Below are 22203 nucleotides of genomic sequence, written 5' to 3'. Positions count from 1 at the left end.
AGATAGAGCAACTGCATTTCTTCTAATGTAAGTGCTGTAATTATTAGGCATTTTTAGCTTAGGGTTCATAAACGTACATAAATTATCTGATGATTTGTATGAGTAAATATGCATAGTGTGTACATACAGTGTGATCAGCTGTCTGTCTGTCAACACATCAATATTGACAACAAGGACATCCAAAAAAAAAGTTGTTGGATTTGTAAATGAAGGACACCAGGGGGTCAAAATGACACTGCACTTGGCAACTAAGTTTACAAATTTGCTACAGTATGAATTACAGAAAAGACCGCTTTTAAAAAGGTTTTAAATAAAGAAAGCTCTTCCCTACATGCACTCACTCCTTCTGAGGACCTCGGCTCGAGATGGAATTGTATTGTTATTGATTGTTCTCCTAATGTGGGTGAGAATTACCTGAGTTAGCAGCTATTAGCTTTACTGAAGCTACAGGGTAAGGTTAACTGCTCTACTGCACTGTAAAAGCCCTCACAGCCCTGCTGCAACAGAGTAATTAAGTGCTGGTACACACAGTTTCTATCCTGTACACACACACACACACACACACACACACACACACACACACACACACACACACACACACACACACACACACACACACACACACACACACACACACACACACAAAGACACACACAAACACTCATATCTACGTCTCTATGAACTGTAATTAAATGCTTGAGCTCAAAGTCAGCTCAGAGAAGAATTAGAGACGCTCTCTGTGTACAAGAGAAAAGAGGCATCATGGTGGTTGTGTATTGCTCCTTATTAGGCCAATTAAAACGGCATAATGACAAATCAGTTTTTAATTGTTTAAACGGCTGTTCATTCACAGTACCAACAATTAAACATCAGACAGTACAAGATGAGATATAATTCATAACTATGACTGGATATTCTCCACATGTAAAAATGGTTTGGGATCATTAACTGAACACAAGATTTAATCCTTCATGTTTTTGTTTGTTAAACATATTTAGCATGTGCTTGAGTGAAATTAAACAGTGCAAATTACTGCAATTTGTATTAAATTATGGCATGTTACAAAAGGTTTTTACAAGGTTTCAAGATAAACAAAGGCTTTATATCTGATTTTCTCGGTAAATGTAAAGATTTAAAGCAATTTTAAAAAAGCTCTTATTTCATAGGTTGCAAAAATGTACCATAATACTAATTTCAGCAGTTATTTTGTGTGTGTGTGTGTGTGTGTGTGTGTGTGTGTGTGTGTGTGTGTGTGTGTGTGTGTGTGTGTGTGTGTGTGTGTGTGTGTGTGTGTGTGTGTGTGTGTGTGTGTGTGTGTGTGTGTGTGTGTGTTATAATAGTTAGTTTGCATTATTTCTAGATTAAACTGTAACTGCAGTAGAACTACAAATTTAGCCTAATAAATAATAATAGTAATAAAAAAAAAACTCCCACTGTGACTTATAAACACAGAAAGAACCAGTAAAGCATTGTAAGACATATTTCAGACATGGAGACGCCAACACTTGCACAGAAACAGGCACACACAGAGCAGAATCGACACACATACAAAGCACGCAGGCCTCACCTCTTGTGTGTTCGCTGTTGTTATCGTGGTGTTTCCTCTCATCTTTGAGCGGAAGCTGGTGGCTCAGGACGGAGGACAGAGCCAGCAGGCTAGCAGTACTGGCCCCCGGGGGCAGAGGGGGCTGCAGGCCCGCTGGATGGGGCGTGAGCGGGACAGGAATGGCGTGGCCGTGGGAGAGGTGCTGAGCCTGGAGCTGCTGCTGCTGAAGCACACACAGACACACTCAGTAAAGAGTTATAGGAGACAAACAAGGAGGAGGGGTGAGGACACAGATGAGAGGAAGAAGGGAAGACAGAGACCAAATAAAAGTAAATGGGGAAAAAATGAATATTAGGTGTATCAAATGTTACTTGATACATTCAGACTACGGCCTGGTGAGTTTTACGCTATTGTAAATATTATTTCATCACCTCAAACATACAGTTTCTATGGAATGGAATTTCTGCTTTTATATATTGTTTATGGTATTACTCATATAACCAACATTAACTGTGATAAGCTACATTTGGCCATTAAATCTCTCTCACCCCCTTTAGAAAGCAATCAACAGGTGTATTATGGAAATAACTGCTTTTAACATTGTACAAGGTTATGTGATGATTTACTGTAAAAGAGCTATATTTCACATTGTAAGTCTTTATAAATAAACATGACTCAGTATCCTGACAGAGACTCACTGAAGTTGAAAATGTCTACCCGTTTATTGAACTTCAGTGAAAGAGTGATGTGAAAACACGAACGACACTCATCTTTGTTGTTGGTAATGTTGATTCATTCATTCATTCTGCATGTCCTTCAGCATTGCTACCCACTGATTAGCTGCACTTTCTTCACATTATCCTTTTCAAGATTTACATTTATCTCTGCTATAATAAAAAAGCTCTCTGCATCTTCTTTGTGTGTGTGTGTGTGTGTGTGTGTGTGTGTGTGTGTGTGTGTGTGTGTGTGTGTGTGTGTGTGTGTGTGTGTGTGTGTGTGTGTGTGTGTGTGTGTGTGTGTGTGTGTGTGTGTGTGTGTGTGTGTGTGTGTGTGAGTAAAATACACCCACTCCTATGATGGCGTTGAGTTCAGCCATGGTGACCTGCTTGGCCCTCTCCACTGCCTGCACCACCTGCTGCTGATGCTGAGAGACAGACAGACAGAAATAATCTGAGTGAGTTCCTGGAACAGCAGCAGAGATGGAGAAAAGAACATTTAGTTGAACTCAGACATCTGGATTTTTAAGAGTGATTTTGAAGATTAGAGGGAACAACAACCGTGCTCCTATAGAATCACAAATTCATCCTATAACAATTCTCTGGTGTAACTAAAGATGATAATATAGCATATCAAAAAGACTCTACACACGTGTGAGTCACAAAAAAGACTCTACAAACATGTGAGTCACAACTCCAGCAACACTTTCAGTGCAAAGAATAACTTGGTTGTCAGTCAGCGTGTTTCAACTGGTGGCTTTCAGCAGAGTCATAATAAAGTAAATGTGAAGAACATTTAAATAAGATGGATATGAACCCATATGAAAACAACAGAGAGACTTCAGCTCATCCAAAACTCTGCAGCTCAGCTGTTAACCAGAACCAACAGCAGAGAGCATCAGTCCAGTTCTAGCTGCTCTGCACTCACTACCAGTAACACAAAGTATTGACTTTAAGGTCCTCCTCCTCACATTCAAAACTCTGGATGGGCTTGGACCAAGTTACATCGCTAACTCTGGCTAACCATGTTGCTTCAAGAACATTGTGATCAGTTGCTGCGTGTCTATTGGAGGATCCAACAACTGAAACACAAATGTGGGATGCAGCTTCTGTCAATTGTGCTCCAAAGCTGAGGAACACTACCTGTAGATATCAGAGTAGACAGCTCAGTAAATACTTTGAAAAGAAAGCTCAAAACATTTCTCTTTACTTTAACCCTTACCTAGCTACACCTGAAACTGTCTTGCACTTATGTGCCTTTAAAATGTGTTGTACTTTATTCTGTATTTCAATTATTTGATTTTATTAATGTCTTCTTTTGTGTTTAATTTCATCTGTTCATATTTTGAAATTACATTCTGTTACATGTTTTCATGTTCCTTTATATCCGTTTTTATGTGAGGCACTTAGTGCATGTCATTTTCTTGCTGTAAAGCACTTTGAGCTGCATTGTTTGTGTGAAAGGGGCTACACAAATAAAGCAAATTATAATTATTATTACTACTATTATACCACACCCACCTTATCTAAATGTAAGATTGCTACATCCGTCTTTGAAATGTGTTTTATGATGACATTTCTACTTTTTCTGTCCAATGGCGTCAGTCTGTTTTGTCTATCGAACCTGAATCACACAATCAATTAGTCACACACTGTAACGTTACACAATGACCTTCACATATACATTAGTAGTGATAAAAGCTGACACGCTGTTGTTCGTCTTGTTCAGTGAGTTATAAATGCACAGTAACAGAGTGAATTATAAACGTTTACTGTATCCTGAACCTGATATTTTTTTCCTTCAACTTCTTGACAAAAGCGTCCAACATGGTATTAAACTCCAAAGCTCTGAACTAAGAAGAGGCCATGACACCTCTGAGTCATCACTGCTGTTAGCACTTTATGTGGAAAACTAGTGGTTCTTTTCACAATTCCACACTCAGCGGTGCGTTCATTAAAAATCGCCGGGCAGAAAAAACAGCAAGCAGCTAATTAGAGTGCACTAAAGCTGGTCAAGTGTAACTCACACAGGCCAGTTAATTCCTTCTGCGTGGAGCAGAAAACCAAACAGGGGGATGCCCAAGGACGTGCCACGAGATGGGTCCACGATAGCACAACATCATTCTGGTATAGACTCCTACAATATCCAAAGAAGGAGCCCAGTGTGTGAGAGAATTAACATGTTTATGGCACAGCAGCTATAACCAGAAATTCAATTGAATTCTCTTGTCTTTTTTTCTGCTCACACATCTCATAATGGTGTTTTTGCTGCAAAAACTTCAACTGGCAGAAACAGACATATTTTTTTTGTCGAGAGCCAGAGAATGAGACAGATATCCAGAGAGACAGACAGCTAGCAGGGCAAAGTCATACAAAGGGTACAGAGAGAGGAAGACGGATCCAGACGGTGAGAGAGAGCGGCAAGATTCATCCAGGAGCGCAAAACATCAAAGTACGCCAGAGATGAAAGAGCTTATCAGGTGTGGAAATGAACCTGACCACCGAGTTCAGCTACACCTCTGCAGACTGAATCCAACCAGCCTGAACGTGACACACACACACGAGAAAACATCCATCACTCTGGTAAAATTGGTAGCTTGCTTTTATACCATTATTATCAACATTTTCAATAATTATAAACCTGGGATGGACAACACAAAATTATCTTATATAATAAATAATTTACTTTGTCGTTTGAATGGATACAGATAGTGTTCATTGTTCATTGTTGCACCAAAGGCAGTACTGAGGCATCATCCTCTGAAAGACTACAAATCTTGGGCACACTGATGCCGGGGGAAGGTGAACAATCGTGGCAATAACAGCAAAAACAGCAACAGCTCAACAAATGGAGATTTTCCTAAGAACCACAGTGTTGTGTGGAAACTGCAGAGCGGCACACCGGATCAAATATAACTAAACACAGAGGCTGTGGGAATAAATCATGAAAATAGTTCCCATCAGAAGAAATCTGCTCAATATTACGTTGGAAATGGTCACATCGTGTCGCAGTAGTGTTTCCCTTACAGAAAAAAAAACACGAGTTTCCCATGTTTTCCACATGAGACACATGTGATCACATGTATGACACATGTTTACCAAATGTAGCAACATATGATAACATGGGGGAAACAGAATCCACATGGGCTTCACAAATTACACCTTGAAAATGTTCCCAAATGTTTCCCATGGGCAAAATACATGTTTCACACATGCATTTCATAAACAGTTTTTGCTCGTGTAAAATTCATGTGGTGTTTCTATAAGGGTTGCATTATAATGCATTTTCAGAATAAAAGACGAAATGGTGAAAAAAGCAAGTTGTGAAGGAGGTCATGAGACACTATACTTATGAGCTCCAGTAACAGTAACAGCTAGCTGAGTCGAAATGCTCGTCATTTGTCCACAGAAAAAAGATATAAGCCAAACACAAAAAAAGTTACAATAACTTAATAAAAATGTATCACAAATTAAGCAAAATTGTGATTTACATCAAAAAATATCTGATCTAAAAATAGGCCGTCATGCTTTCATCCCTGGCAGTCAAAACTGCCGCTTTATCAAAGCATGTGCCGCCAGAGACACAAAATAGCTTCGGTTTAGGCACCAAAACAATGTGGTTAGGTTTATAAAAAGATCCTGGTTTGGGTTAAAATAAGTAACGTTACATACGTCATGCAAGTTACGTAAGATATCCACATTGACTTTTCCAAAGACTCAGACACTGCTCAGTGAAATTCCTGTGTTGGTTCAACGTCCTGCCTACACAGACTTTATGACTTTCTACTCCGTCACGTGACTTCCCTCTTAAACCCAGGTCACGGGGCCAACGCTAAAGGGCACCTTGTGTGTATCGATGACATTGACAAAAAACACTGTATCCGACGCCCTGGTGTATGAGAAGGGGCTGAACAGGAACAAGTCTTTAAACATGAGTTAATTGGCAGTACGTGATACACAATATAGACCCGATCCTGTAATCCTGCTATTACAAATGTGTGACTCAATCTTACTTACATACGTAGATGACATATTTTAACGCATTTTTGTGGACTAATCTTATTAGAGACAAGTATGCTACTGCCAAAAAAAAATCCCAACGTACACGGAGGAACAATACCCAAAAATGACAAAAATCTCTCACAAACATATGCAGACACAGGCGATGTGATTTGCTGCACAATAATAACGTGACTGTGTTACACTTTGTGTGCAAACACAGTAAACGAGGCTGTGCATCAAAACAAAGCAGCTTCCTCTCCCTGCCTCCCCTCTCTGCGGGCCTCAGGGCTGTGTAGCAGCACCACAGTCTAATGCCATTATTCCTAATCCACCCTAAACCCTCCTAATCCATGGCTAATCTGGAGGAGAGCTTTTGGAGTCCACACTCACTCCTTCCTGCTGTTCCCACCCCTCAACACACACACACACACACACACACACACACACACACACACACACACACACACACACACACACACACACACACACACACACACACACACACACACACACACACACACACACACACACACACACACAAACTCTGTTAGCCCCTCAGAGGGAGGATTTATCAGCTAAACACACACACACACACACCAAAAGATTCCATAATAAACACACGGTAGAAAACACACTTCTCACACCCACTACTGTATGTGCACGCAATTATAATGTATTTAACACAAAAGTATTTTCTCTCACACTGAGCCGCTGGCTCCTGCATATGTTAGTGGGAGACATTTGATAAGTTCAGAGCATATCTGCCTATCCTGAGCAGGAGGGATTAGCCCAGGATAATCTGTGTGTGTGTGTGTGTGTGTGTGTGTGTGTGTGTGTGTGTGTGTGTGTGTGTGTGTGTGTGTGTGTGTGTGTGTGTGTGTGTGTGTGTGTGTGTGTGTGTGTGTGTGTGTGTGTGTGTGTGTGTGTGTGTGTGTGTGTGTGTGTGTGCGTGCATGTGTGTGTGTGTGCGTGTATACATGGCTCTGTGCATGCGTGTGTCCATATTTGACTCTTTTGCCTCACAATCCACCACACACTTCTCTACCTTCTGTGTCTTCTCTCTCTCTCTCACCCACCTCCCTCTTAACTCACAGTGACAGGCATTTTTGAGTCTTACCTCTTGAGAGAGGAAGGGGATGACTTGGGCGCAGATTGCGTTCAGCCGTTTGACGATCTCCGCCTGCAAGACAGAGAGGTGGGTGCAGAGAACACAATTATCTTCAAATTCCCCAGCAGACAAGAAGGCGTCGTCCTCCTCGGCCAACCTTCAACTGCTGACATCAGCTCAGTTTATATTTAAGTGACAGCCCACGTTATTTTCAAGTAAATAACTGTATGGCCACTTCATACGACCGAATCTGATGTACACTCAGCAGTTGGATGCTTCTGGCCAACAGGAAGTTGTGCATTTTCAACTTCAGGGCTTTTATTTAAGCATTCTAATGAACAAGAGAGGAAATGTGAAGACAGCGTGAGCAGCAAAAACCGTGAAAAGAGCAAAACCGACAGAAAGTCATCTGCAGAAAAATACAAGAAAAAGAGACACCACAGTACCACCCACATTGTTTGGTTTGAAGATGATCTCTGGGTAGTGCGGTGCACAGGCACTGATGTCACCAAAACAGTAAAAACAAACTCCACAGACCGAGCGCTCTCTGAAAATTCATTATCGAGTTATCTTTGTGTGCGCATTGTATCAGCCAAGAAGTTCGACTGAAAAAGCAGATATATAATGATGTCATAATCATGCAGTTTTTCATGAAGTATCCACACTTCACACAAGAATGTAAATATTTGCATGCCAACCAGGGAGTGAGTACGTTTTTAGTGACGACTTCTACGCAGACAAATAATCTTTCACACAAGCATTAACACGCACAAGCACTTTGCAATTATCAGTACATTTATAACACACATACAAATCCAGCCAACAGTGTTGTTGTTATCACTAATACCAGTCGTTATGTTGTATCTGGAACTGTAAAAGGCTTCAGGAAGGGATGCTCACTAAGATAGTTATATATTCAGTGCACAAACTCATGAATGAGGAGCGCTAAAAGTTTCATGTGCTTCTTTTTTTGCGGAAACATGTTTACTTCGCCTCACATTTTCACTCTTGTACTGTTGAGTACTTTTTCCTCAGGCTACATGAACATGGTTCCCCGAGTTGAAGCGCAACATCTTTGGCCTTGAAATCCTGCTGCTGATATCAATATCAGGACTCACTGAAGTGTATTTCCTTCCAAGATGCCAAAGACCCTTCTGTCTAAACTCTTCATGACAGAATAAAGGAAATAAAATGGGTTAGTTTGTCCAAAAAAAAAAAAAAAAAGACAATTGACACTAAACTGACAAGTCAATGTAAACCAACTTAAAGGGGTACTGCATCAATTTAGCAGAGGACTACGGCAACACCGTCAAACTCAAAATGTACTGTTTTTTTTAACAAAGTTCGAAATTGATGCAGCAGAGACAGAACTATTGTAGATTTTATTTTTTCCTGGTCAAACTTAGCACCGTTACCCACAATACAACCCAACCACTGACTGTTTCGATTGAAGATTTGGGTGTATTATGTAAGAAGCACTTAAAGTCTACAGATTTTAGACAGGAAGGCTGCAGAGCTCTGGTGCTGTGAGTTCATTTCTTTCAAACGCGGTACCACGAGATTCTTTTCATTTTTAAAAGTGTTGTCTTCACTCGAGCTGAAATAGTTAGTTGATTAATCGATTAGTTGATTGACAGGATATGAGTATTCCAACTTTCATTGCTTGATCATCAACAGCACCTGAAATGCTTCAGAGAGCCTACAGCAATAAAACCAATGAGGTGTTCTGAGTGGTTTATGAGTCTGGACAGATATGCATGTAAACTTCACTGGGTGGTGGAGGCATTTGTAAATGTTATGAGTTTTTCTTTGGATCAGGTATGTGAATTTTTAAATGACCAAATATGAAAGTTTTACAGCCTCAAAAATCCAGTATCGGTCAGACTACAACACTTATCCTTCAGGATCTCTGGAAGGTTATTCTACTGCTTGCACTCTCTGAACATCAGTCAACATCAGCCTAATGGATGATTTGTAAATAGAAACCCAGGATTTGGCCCTCCTGAGGCTGTGGAGGAGAACAGAAAGAGAAGTCCACTTCATCAGACAGCTGAAGGAAAACATGTGACATTTTTGTTGACTTAATCAGCTAAATTAAGAGCCAACATCTGAAAAAGCCATCGTCGATTGAGATAATTCCCCCAAGTCCCAACACAAGTGCAAGAAGCTACACCTTGCCAAGTGCTTGTTTCATGCATACAACCTTGGCAGAGGGGAACTTTGCTCTGGCATCAGAGGTAACAGAAGCCCCCAGTGGCAATGACAGCGAACCCACAGACTCACACTGTAAATCCTTCAGACAGCAGCCCGAGCAACACTGCGGCAGGACACACACATCCATCGGCATGTGCACACCTCCACACCCCGCCTCCTCTGTATTCATCAGATGTTTTTACTGAACCCAAGGGCTGGCTTTTAAAGATTATACAGCACTCTCTCTCTCCAGATCAGGTAGGATTTTTTTTTAACAGGAAATTGCCTGATCCACTGTCCCACAGGGAGTGCGAGGAGTGCAACTCAAAGCCAAACACAAACACAGACTCACGCAGAAACAGACAAATGGGCACACAGGGAGGAACCTCACCTTCTCTATTTGTAAGATTAAGTACGAATAACAGACAGACAGAGTATAACAGACAGTATTTCCTCTCGTGATTACCTGAGATAAACATTATAGTATAAATACCGGAAGAAGGTACATTCATGAGAAAACTGCCGGCAGATTTACTTACACTGTTGTTGAGACAATTCTGTGTAGAGCCTTTTAAAGTCTAATATATCCTGTTAATGCAGCAACATGTCTGAATACATTTGTGCAGCAGTTTATAACAGTTCAAAACATATATGTCAGTCTCTATTTAGTTGACCAGAGAGGGCTTAATCCAATGAAAGGAAATCAGTTTTATAATGGTCTTTGAGATACAAACTTTATTAGTGAGGAAAAAAAATCCTGTTTACAAAAAACTATTTTATGCTTTTTTTTAATATTTGTTTGGAATTAAAAAGAAGATGCAAAGTCTAAACTGTAGCCATTTGGATGAGTGATGAACCCGATGCAGAGAAAATGTACAAGACCCACTCAATATGTTAGAAAACACTCTGGGTTTTATATTGTTGGTTGCACAAAACCGAAGCTATTCGTCTCCTTTTGTTGACAAAGAAACACTGCAAATATTCATCAGAGAATATTTGGAATTATAGTTTAAAAAAATTATCAAAACAAGTAACTGTCGGTCTAAACTAATTGATTCACTATTGAATTTATTGAGTAGTAGCTTCAACTCTACACTTGAGATCAACAAGACACAAAGTTCTTGTGAGAACATTTCGAAGTGTCAGAAGTCAAGAGGATCTCACATCAGTTTGAAAGAACAGCCAAAACTATTTTTTATGAATAAGTTTACACTGAATGTAAAGCAGATAGTATTTATAAAACGCACATCTAACTGCATTTTAGTACAAACACCACTATCTAAGTAAAGTTGATTCTTTTATATCATGTCAAATACTTTCCAGGGCTTAAAGTTGACTTTTACATATCTGACTTTATCTCGACTGAGGCTGAAGACGAGGAAGCCCTCGGCCAAAGAAGCAGCAGCTCAGTGAAGATTTGACCAGTTTAGAGTAGAAGCTGCAGAAAAGATGAACAGACATATTTTCATCAAAAATGTGTTCAGCTGAGAGAAAACCATGCAGAAAGACAGAGGCATACTTCATGCTGAGTCTTATTCACTCTTCAGACAGTCTGAGTTATTTCAACAGATTTAAGAGGTAATGTACTGAAGTGGATCCATGTTGAGTCATTCTGTGTTCACTTTTCATTATTCACTTTCTTACAACTATGTCACAAACTATGACACTCTGTTAGAAAATATCTTTAAACATGTCTGACAGACCAGAACCCTTGTTCTTTCTGAGGATGCTTTTTTTTTTTTTTTTCAAAGAGTTCTGAACTTTTAACACAGCACTTCAGAGTCCACTAAAGTAGAGTTTAAAAATATTTCTGTGAGACACAGGATGCTTGAGCACCAACTATCAGTGGAGCAGGGGAGCCATTTAGTGTCAAGTAAATGGGAGAACTCGAGGGACGCTTCCACTTCAAACTTACCTGTGATTAATGCTGTGCCGCACACACACACACACACACACACACACACACACACACACACACACACACACACACACACACACACACACACACACACACACACACACACACACACACAGACAACCTAAAACACTGACATTTTCGTTTTATATTTAACGTTTATCCAGGGAAGACTTGCTGAGCACACATGCCCTTTTTCAGCTCGGTTCGTCTTCACATTCAGACACACCGGGGAGCTGCCCGGTACATATTAGCCCTGGAGATACTGAACTGAAGCACCTGGTTGGGGTTTAAGTGCCTTGCTCAAAGGAACCTTAGTGTTAACTGTTCAGTATTTTACAGCTGTAAAATTAGTTGGTGATCCTCCAGAAGACAAACAGCAACCCAAAGCTTCAGCTTAAGAAGTAAAGGAATAAAAGAAATGCTTCTTCTGGTGTGGTAGAAGTGTGTGAATGTTCAAGGAGACAGTGAGTGGATGGTTGAAAGCTGCAGTGGTGAGGATCAAGCTGTATAAGAGGCTGCCACAAGTAAAAGAGCTACAGTATCGAGCTATATCATCAAAACACTCTGCAGACCTTACCAATGATGCCAATGTTCCTGCAACTTTTACAACTGTTAATACTGATTTTGATTAATGAAGTGGTAATGAAAGATGGGTTGGAAATAACGCAACAGTGGATGTTGCCATTACATCATCAAAGATTTCAGCCATAACTATAAATCATGTCAATTTAAATCATTTTTAAATGCATTCTTTACTGTTTAAACTCTTGGCTTGATTTTTTTTCCAACCATTTCAGACACTGGTTTTCAATTTCACAAAGCAGTTAACTTTTCAATCAATTTGCATATAAAACTGTGACCACAAAACTATGATTTAACACAACTCAAGCAAGTATCTGCAATCTGATTCTGCGAACTGCTTTTTATATTGTATAGAAATAAATAAAAATGAATGGTCGTCTGAACACAATGGCTTGGTTTTCTTTATTATTATTTTTTGACAGACAATTAATTGGAAACTTATTTTGATAATTAAATTGTTAGTTTGTTCATTTTCAAATAAAAAGGGGCCAAAACATGTACAGGCTTCAGCTTCTGAAATGTGAATACTTTCTGAGTCCTCTTTGAAACCCATAACATTTGAATGTTTTAGTGTTCATATTATGGACCAAACAATTAATCAATAAACTGAAAAATACTAAACAGATCATAAAGGGCTACTATGATACTCTAAAACTGCAATGGTTTTGATTTAAAAAAAAAAAGCAAAAAATAAATATTCTTAAGTTACTACGTCAGTTGTGCAGATGCAGATCTCCACTGACAACCTGAGCGACCAATCGATTCATTTTGAAGAGTTGACCCTGATTTCGCCACCGAAATGGAAACAAAACCACTGGAGCAGAAAAGGAAAAGAAGGTGCGTTTCCACGAAGCAACACAACCAATTTCAGGTGACATTTTACATCAATGGTGAACCGTCCTGACCGTCGGCCAGAGTGCACGGACGGCAGTCAGTTTGGCCAACACACATGTTCACAGTGTGGAGAATATGGCAAAAAAGCAGAGCCCCCCCTTTTCTTCTTTAAAAAGTGTCTTGCAGCCTGTGCAAACCTGGAGAATGTTTTTCTGCCAATGATCAGGACTCAGCTTCAACCTGGACCTGTCAGTGGCTTCACGGAGAATAAATAAGAAGAAACGATTGGCCAGGGAGTCATCGAAGGTTAGGACTCAAACCGGGTCGATCTACGGAGCTTATTGCTAGATTAGAGGACTCTGTGGTCACATAAAGCAGCAGCAACCTCTGAGGGGAGATCATGTGCACTGAATTATCTTTGATCCTGCGTATGAGTCCTGCAGAAATCTTCCTCCAGTTAAAAAAGAGAAAAAAACAGCGAGCAGGAGCTGTACGCGATCAAACTTCAAAAACACCAACAAAATGCAACAAACGCTGTGATCGGCCACAGCTGCTGAATTTTATGAACAGAAAAGTGGCTTCTGTAGAAATATCTGCTAAATATGGTTTCATTATTTACCTGAAACCTCCTTGTTATTTTCGTATTCTGTGGCAAGCTAGTGTAGCTCATAAACAACCCCCTTACGACAAAAAATATGGTCCAACAGGGGAATAACTATAATAAAAAAGGAGGAACAGCTCAAACACTCCCACTTTAACTCCCAACAACAAAGAAATTAGATCAGGCCGGAGCCCTGGAGTCAGATTGGGTCAGATAGAAGATCAAATGTCCATCTCCCCTGGAGCTTTGTAAGCACCACATCAGCACCACTTTTCACCACCAGCTAATACACCTAATGGACCCCACCATATAAAGGCTATATTCCCTTGTGACTGTGTGTGTGTGTATGTGTGTGTGTGTGTGTGTGTGTGTGTGTGTGTGTGTGTGTGTGTGTGTGTGTGTGTGTGTGTGTGTGTGTGTGTGTGTGTGTGTGTGTGTGTGTGTGTGTGTTTGTGTGCGAGAGAGTGGGTGTGTGAAAGACACAGCCAGATCTGAGGGGAGAGGTAAAAACAAAGGTTGAGCTGTATAGACAGGCTACAAGCTGCTCAAGCTGCAAAATGAGTGTTTCATGTAAATTTGTTGTTTATAGGATGCAGCTCTTAAGTATTTTTGCACCTTACTCAAGTTTAAGATAAAGTTCCTCTTCCTCCAGGGTTAGTGGTGAATAATCAACTATAAACAAGAGTACATTCAGTCTGGGCATATTTACATATATAAAAACACAAAAAAATACACCAGTGGTTTCTTATTGGTATCTAAACTTAAAAAAAAAAAAAAATGTTTGTGTGCGACTTTGTCGCAACTGCACGTCTGTAAGTTCTGGCACCCTTTTCACCAAATTTCCTAAATGTTTGCATTTTTGCAACCATATTTCCTCTCCTGTTGATTTCCCTAATCAAAACAAATATCAAACAAAGCAACCAATGCTTGATCAAAAGATGATCTTCAAATTGTGAGCAACAGTAACATTGCCTCATTTGCAATCTGCATGTAAGTAGTGCTCACAAATTTTGTGAAAGAAACCACTTTGATAGACTGTTCCAGTTTGACCCAGCCTGCCACCATTTAACAATCCTGTTAAACAAAGATGTGAAATATAAAGATTCTTTTTTTTTTTTTTATGTATATGGAAATTTTACATTAAAACCCAAAATATAAAGAGAAATCACAGGATGAAATCTCCTTCAGTGTTATTCAAACATCCTTGCGTGGTTCTAATCTAGGTCTTAATGCATTTTTTAAAAGTCCAAATCCAAATATAAAACTACGTGACCAAAATCTTCAAATTGGAACAAATGGTTCCCTCTCGGCTGCAGTAAAATGAGCTGTCAGAGCTCATTGGAATCACTGCCAGTCTTCAGTATCAAAACGTCTTATTACTTCCTCCTTTCACCACTCTCTCCTCCCTCCTCCTTCCCCTTTTTCTCTACATCCTTCGCTTGCTTTATTTCTCTTTCAGCCTCGCTAATTTGCAATTGATTAGCTGTCCTCTCGTAGCTCGGTCCCGTGCTCTACACCCCTTGCACCCTCCTCTTCCCTCCTCACCCCCCAAGCTCCCCCACACACACACACACCTCCCAGCCTGTCCTCCATCTACCAGTCAATTTCTCTTTAACGAGCGTTGGTACATTTCACTCCCCGGGCACCACAGCCCTTGTGTGTAAATAAAACAGAGAGCACAGCCAAAAATCAATAGGCCTATTACCCTCAGAAAATGCTAAACAAGCAATATTAGCGACTCACTTCGTAGTGGAGGCCGACTGCCTTAATGGCACCACCCCGCCATCCCATCCTCAACAACATCCTCACCACCACCACCACCACCTGCTCTCTCTTCAATTTCAGCCTCGCTCAAACGAGCCGCATATTTCATATTGTCATATGGTATGCCAAGGATGAGAAACACACATTAATGCCCAGGCACGCTGCGCTAAAAGTCAAAATCGTTTGCTTCCAATACTCTCTCGCTCTCTCACTAACACATACATACACAGAGAAAACATGCATGCACGCACACACACGCACGCACGCACACACACACACACACACACACACACACACACACACACACACACACACACACACACACACACACACACACACACAAAGCATTCATACCCAGACTACTGGCAAAAATTAGGGATTCTCCCTCCTGACAGAAATCACTGGGCACCACACAGAGCTACAGGCCACAATTTACCGCTTTTTATTTAGTCTATCTTGCCCATATAAACACACACACACACACACACACACACACACACACACACACACACACACACACACACACACACACACACACACACACACACACACACACACACACAGCAGGCATCAGGGATTTATAGTAGACACCCCATATTTCATCAGACAAGTCTGATTAGTGTCCCAGTAAAAAAAAGCTGCATCTGAGTGCAACATCCACACAGAGAAACACACAAAAACCAACACAGACACACAAGTATGTCTACAATATATGAGCACACACACAATGTGCACAACTACACAAATAGCACACACAAAACTAAATAAACAACTGCAGTGTGCCTACAGACAAATACACACAATCACACACTGAGAGTAAACATGTACAGTATGTACAGGCTGTTAAACACACACGCATGTGCGCACATACACACACAGCAAAGTAAACACACGGTATAGAAACAGAAAAAAGCATACACACTGCAAGACAAAGGCCAAGCATTTATCACTTCCTCTCTCTCTCTCTCTCTCTCTCTCTCTCTCTCTCTCACACACACACACACACACACACACACACACACACACACACACACACACACACACACACACACACACACACACACACACACACACACACACACACTGCACACACCATTTCTCTGGAAATGAATGTGTAGCTGGTTAGCTGTGGTCCATTTATCCTGGCAGCTGATGTGCAGTTAACACAGACATTTATGCTAATGACCTTCCGTGTTTAAAAAAAGGCAGCAATAATGTAAAGGCTCGTTAAAGGCCAAATCCTCGCTCGCTCCAGTCATTTTTCAGCCCATTGTCTTGTTCAATTAAACTGATGAAATTATTATTCACGTGAAATGACTGCTCGACCTCACAAGCACTCAAAAATAGAACAGATGAGAAATGGGAAAAAAATTATTGAGCATGATTTTTTTTTTTGTTGTCCTCCATGTAAATACAGCAGATTTTCCTTTGACGTATGCATCATGAGCTGATATTTTAAGCATCGAGAAATAATTCCAGAAAGTTTCCCCAAGAATTGTCAGCTGTTCTGAAGGTATGTCCAAAAAGTCATCCCCACATCTGAATGAGGAAATAGCCAACTGGATTTGCTGCACTTGTAACCTGTCTCGCTGTGATGGGACTCTTTTTGCAAGAAACATGCAAAACATTGAGACATTGTGTGGAAGTGGAAAATTAGTATACGTTGTACACTAATACTGATAATACAGTTTGGTTTACGTTGTACAAACTGAACACGGAGGTTTATTTTCAGGCTGGAGGCTTTGTTTAAATCAGGAAACAGAGTAGTGAGCTACATAAAACATACAAGACTGAGGCTAACACTAGACTCTCACTGGCAGGGAGAATGTTGAACACAAAGAGGAAAATGCTTCACTATAAGGATGAAACTCAGGTATTACAGCAAAACTGTAAAATCCAGGTTGTATAAAATGAGAGATACATTACTATAAATCTAAATAACCATAAAGTGAAAGCGGTTCTATTCATAACCTTGCAGCAGAACAAGTGGTGGATCACAAGTGATCTCCAAATTCACTTCACTGTTAGAAAATAACTGCAGTTACAAATAAAAAAAAAAAACTAAAACTAAACTCCTGTTGATCTTATTTCCATCTGCCTACCACCTGACACCCACTAGTATCAAAGTATTTTTGTGTCTTTATTATGCAAGCAAAAAAAAAAAAATGTTTTAAAAGCAAATTTCTTGCACTGCAATCAAAAATCAAGTTTGTAAGTAAAAATATGTGAACTGAGAATAAAAGTGTGGCTGAAGTCAATCCATCAATAGAAACTCCCGTCTCCAGCGTATGTCCCGCCCACTACATCCAACTCAACTTGTAGGTTTTGGACTTGAGAGCAAAGGTTTTCAATTTGCAGCCAAAAACTCTAGTTTCATAAGCAAAATTCTTAATTCTGTGACCAAAACTAACAAAACTGTCAGAGCAAATTTGTTTGCAACGCAAATAATTTTATTCTCAGTTCATATACTTTTACTTACAAACTTGATTTTTGATTGCAGCGCAAGAAATTTGCTTTTAAAACTGTTTTTTTTGCTTGCATAATAAAGACACAGAAATACCTTCATAACTACAGTGTGATTTGACTTCTTTCAGACATTTGAGTAAAAAACGTTTCTTACCTGCTTGTGCATCTCGATGTTCAGTCCGTACGACATTTCGTAATACTAAAAAAAAAAACAAAGATCAAAGCAGGTTCAGTCAAACATTTTTTTTTATTTGATTTTATACACTTTATTAATCCCCGAGGGGAAATTTCTTCAACATGTCCTCTCTGTTCCTCTAACTGCACAAGGTGAAAAAATACTAATGACTACACATACAGTCAGAGAAACTCACCATGACATAGTGCCTCTGCATCTCCGTTTTCTCACTGGCCAATTTCTCACATTCCAGTTTCAGACTGTGAGTAAAAAAGGAAAAGGTTTTGTTAGTCGAGGTCATGATCAAACACACTCACACACAGACACAGAATAGAAATAATTACCAACTTTAGAAGTCTTATCCGTCTAAACTAATGTTTTATCATATAAGAAATTGACAAAGCGTGACTTTAGGAAGTGAAACGAGATGCCAATTGCAGAATACTGAGCCAGTGAAGTCAGGACAACCTGTCACTTTAAATTTGCATTTTTAATTTTGAGTGCAACGAAGAAAGAGAGACAAAAAGTTGTTTGGATTGCGCCATATTTCCCCCCCTGCAGACACAGTGCACTTACTCAGCAGATGCAGTGCAGTAATTAATGGATCAATGGACAACCACACAAACCTCATCCTATATTCTTACAGTGTGAGTGAAAGCCCAAACTGCACCATCAACAAAAAAAAACACATAACGAGGATCCATTTTACACAAAAGATAACCTCTTTTAGATGCCGTGCATTCCTGGAAATCTTAAATGAATCACTGCAGCAGGATTTTGTGAATCTTATGAGCAAATCATGAGGTGTGTAATGTTATCATATTTTTGCAGGTGCACTTGCAATACTGATATACCAAATACATTTTTTTTAAACTATTTTAGCGTGTTACTGAAATATAAACATTGGAATCATCTTAAGAATTTTGGTACTGCTGGATGAAATGTAAAAATGTATAACATGTCACCTTCACTGCAATGAAGAGGTTTTATTTCATCTTGATAATAACTGTAACTGTGTCCGTTTGTCGTATCCACTCAGAAGGCTGAAGAATAATCTCAGCCAAAGGATTAATAATGTAGTCAGAAAGCTTTAAATAATACTAGGTGTGACAAAAGATTTGATAAAAAAAAAAAACATGGCATTTATGACAAACAAAAATAAGGAAACATAATGACTGCCATGATGTATTCTCAGCATGTAAATCCGACCCACCCTTTAGCCCCCGCCCCCGGCCAAATCAGCAACTCCCTCCTGTTAGGGTTTCACTGCTATGAGACAGTTTGATCTGCAGCATTAAGCATGCAGCGCACTGGTTCAGCCCGTTCAGACCCCGGACTGCCCAGCAAACAGGACCACTGGTTCATCTCACCAGGTGATTGGGTCATAATTACGAGGTGGCCAGAAGTAGGTGATTACTATGCATTGGTATCGTGCTTATGGTTCTGCCCCTGAGCAGTGTATTTCACACTTCATCATGTCGGGTAAAAAAAAGTATTTCACACCACTTGCACTTGCAGAGAGAGACTTGCACATGAGGTCGATGGGGTTTACCTGTGGGTCGTCTCTGGCGATAGATGGACCTGAGACAAACTAGCAATGTGTTGGCTCCACACCGAGTGCTTGAGGAGCAGAATTTCATGGCATCTTCACATGGATATTTACATCAAACTAAGAATAATTCACCTCTCAACCAAAACTTTAACAGAAATCAGTTTCTGTCTCATATTTCGTGTCGTTGCATCATGCATTTCCCTAATGTTTTGGTCATACCGTCTGACTCATACATGACTGCAGGTGCAAGGCAGCATCACAGGAAGACCTTTTTCTAAACTAATCTGAGGCTTTCTGGTTATAAACTGAACTGAGGCTGCAGCTCATGAATATCACCATTATTGATTGATCTATAATTGATCATTTTCTTGATGAATTCTTTGTCCTATTTATGTGATTGTGAGACAAATAGCGAATTTACAAGTCCCTGAGCCCAAGGTGACTTTCTTGTTTTTATTGACTAACGGTCCAAAAGACATGTTTTTTCTTTAATATGGAAGAAAACCATAAAATACTTCTACACTACAGTTAAGAATTACAAACCAGTAAATGTTTGGTATTTTCTCATTTAAAAATGACTTATTTTATAAATAAACAATTAACAGTTTTTTTTGTCAATAAATTCATAAATGTATCCTCTGCTTGTTGCAGCTCTAATGTAGACCCAGAATAACAAAACGATCAAATTTATAATCACTCTTCAACGCAATGCAGACAGCTTCATGTGTATTTTTGTCATTTGGCTGATGAGCTGATGCGTCCATGCAGCGTTAAAGTCATGTTCAGACTCTTACCTGTGATACTGGGCTTGCAGGAACTGGAACTCCTCCTTGATCCGGTCGCAGGATTCGGTGACGGTGAACTTGAACGGCTGTCCCGGCTGGTGGGGGACCTCAACGCAAACCAAACAGCGTGCGAGGGAAGAGAGGAAGAACTGAGCCACCAAAGTTCAGTGTCACGACACACACAGGCAGGACTGTAGCTGACAATAGGCCTCTGTGATACGGATGGCCCTTTTGGTCTCACTCAGTCTCCTTACACGTTAACCCACGCACACTCACAGACACAGACACACATACAGCTGCAGCAGTTTGACAATGAGCGCAATTGTCCGTGCGAGCGCCCAGTGGCACGGAAACTTGATCTAAACTGATTACGCATCAGGCGCGCGGCTGTTAATCAGCGCTGTTTTGACATACTGCCTTGACTGCTACTCTCTACTTACCGGATGCCGAGCCGGGGGGTACATCTTGCTCAGATCTCGAATCATTAAAAATGTATTGTAAAGTTCATCCACATGAACAGGAAAAAAAACGCGAGCGAACCGATCTTCCCCCGTGCGTAAAAGGTCAGTCAGTGGCCAGTTTGCGGGCTACGTGCAGGTTCCGTGAAGAGTGGAAACATCCTCGGACCTTTGGTTGGCCAAAGACAGTAAAACGGGATTTCAAAAGTCCATTCGGTGTGTTAATCAAAGCAGAAGTTGCCTCAATCTTCTCCAAAATCTCCAGCACCTTATTCTATGCACACAAAGCGTAATGTTATCCTTCTGAACTAACAACGAATCCTCTCTTTTCTCAGATTTTTCCTACAAAGCATCAACTTTTCGGCCCATCAGGACCCTGCTCGTCCGCGACTGAGCTTCTCCACAGCGTGCCGTTCTCACGCGTTTATCGGTGTATTTCCTACAGCCTCCGTTAACGTTCGCATCCTCATACTGCACCGGCCGAGCGACCACCTCACAGCCTGCCCCTGCGACGCCAAATTTAGAAGCAACCAGTCGTACGAGCGCAATTACATATTCACAACAATTACAAGAGCCCGTACCGTGACGTCGGGACGTGTAGTTTAATTCATATTAGTCGATAATAAACCCTACAGATGTGCGTCTGCTGTAAAGAACTACAACTTCCCGGCTCCTCCGCGAAGCCCCCAAAGCCAATGGCGTGTCGTCTGAAGGAGGAGCGGCCATTAAAGGCAGCCAATAGCGACGGAAAAGTGCACAGCGAGCGCTGCATCCTCCTGCCAATCATCCATAAATTGTCCAATCGCATCCAGAAGCATGTAATTTATGCAGACTCCCCACGTGGGGGCTCGGTCTGGTACTAAAAGATGTCACAGGGATTAATCGGGAAACTATCTGTTGACTTATGTGCTTTTTACAGACACTTCCAGGCAGACGGGAACATCTGGCCCCCATAGGTGTCTCGTGTTTTTATTTCCTGTTTTTTTTTTAATTGAATCTCCTATTAAATAGTCCGCTATTACGTCCACAGATTGCACTAACAACCCTGCAATTAGATTTGCATTCAGCTTCCTCATGGGTACCTCAACCTGCTTGCACAGGATGTAAATCATATCATGGGGTAGACGAAATAATGTAAACACTTACAGGTGAATTATTATGATTGCTGCAAAGGTGGGTTTTAGGTTGTATGTCAATTACCTCCTCTATAGTCCGCTTTAATCAATGTCAGTGACATGTTGGAGAACGTTTACTTGAGTTTTGCTCCTTCTGTTTTTAGACTGATGCACCTGCAGTTTGTGAGGCCAGTGGTGGAATAAGTCTTCTTAACTGAAGCACAGCATAGAAACACGAGTAACAGTCCTGCATTCAAAAGTTTAGGCGACTCAAGCACAAATAGAAAATAATTATCTACAAAAAGTACTTAAAGTATCAACTTAATGTACTTACTAGGTGGCATAATGTCCCCTATTAGTATCATACTGTATCATATATTGTATTATA

General features: G+C 40.4%; 1 protein-coding gene across 4 annotated transcripts in view; it reads right to left on the bottom strand.

Annotated features, from left to right (window-relative positions):
• LOC138626329 (transducin-like enhancer protein 4) overlaps positions 1-21204 on the bottom strand; it is a 37355-nt gene extending 16151 nt beyond the window's left edge. Inside the window, exons 1-7 of one of the 4 annotated variants that reach the window (XM_069707902.1) lie at positions 20683-21204; positions 20252-20349; positions 18102-18165; positions 17885-17929; positions 7382-7444; positions 2616-2690; positions 1568-1769 (exon numbers count right to left, since the gene is read on the bottom strand). In XM_069707902.1, the coding sequence (XP_069564003.1) occupies positions 1568-1769; positions 2616-2690; positions 7382-7444; positions 17885-17929; positions 18102-18165; positions 20252-20349; positions 20683-20727 (592 nt within the window). In that variant the 5' untranslated portion in view covers positions 20728-21204. The remainder of the gene's footprint in view (positions 1-1567; positions 1770-2615; positions 2691-7381; positions 7445-17884; positions 17930-18101; positions 18166-20251; positions 20350-20682) is intronic. The other 3 variants (XM_069707903.1, XM_069707904.1, XM_069707905.1) reach the window with 3 other exon arrangements.
• Positions 21205-22203: the final 999 nt, after the last annotated feature.

Source organism: Brachyistius frenatus, unplaced genomic scaffold (assembly GCF_029030835.1).
Source record: "Brachyistius frenatus isolate BFR_SWC_R1_liver_20210118 unplaced genomic scaffold, ASM2903083v1 Contig_72, whole genome shotgun sequence".
Lineage (NCBI taxonomy): Eukaryota > Metazoa > Chordata > Actinopteri > Embiotocidae > Brachyistius > Brachyistius frenatus.
This window is presented reverse-complemented; position numbering and strand designations above follow the sequence as displayed.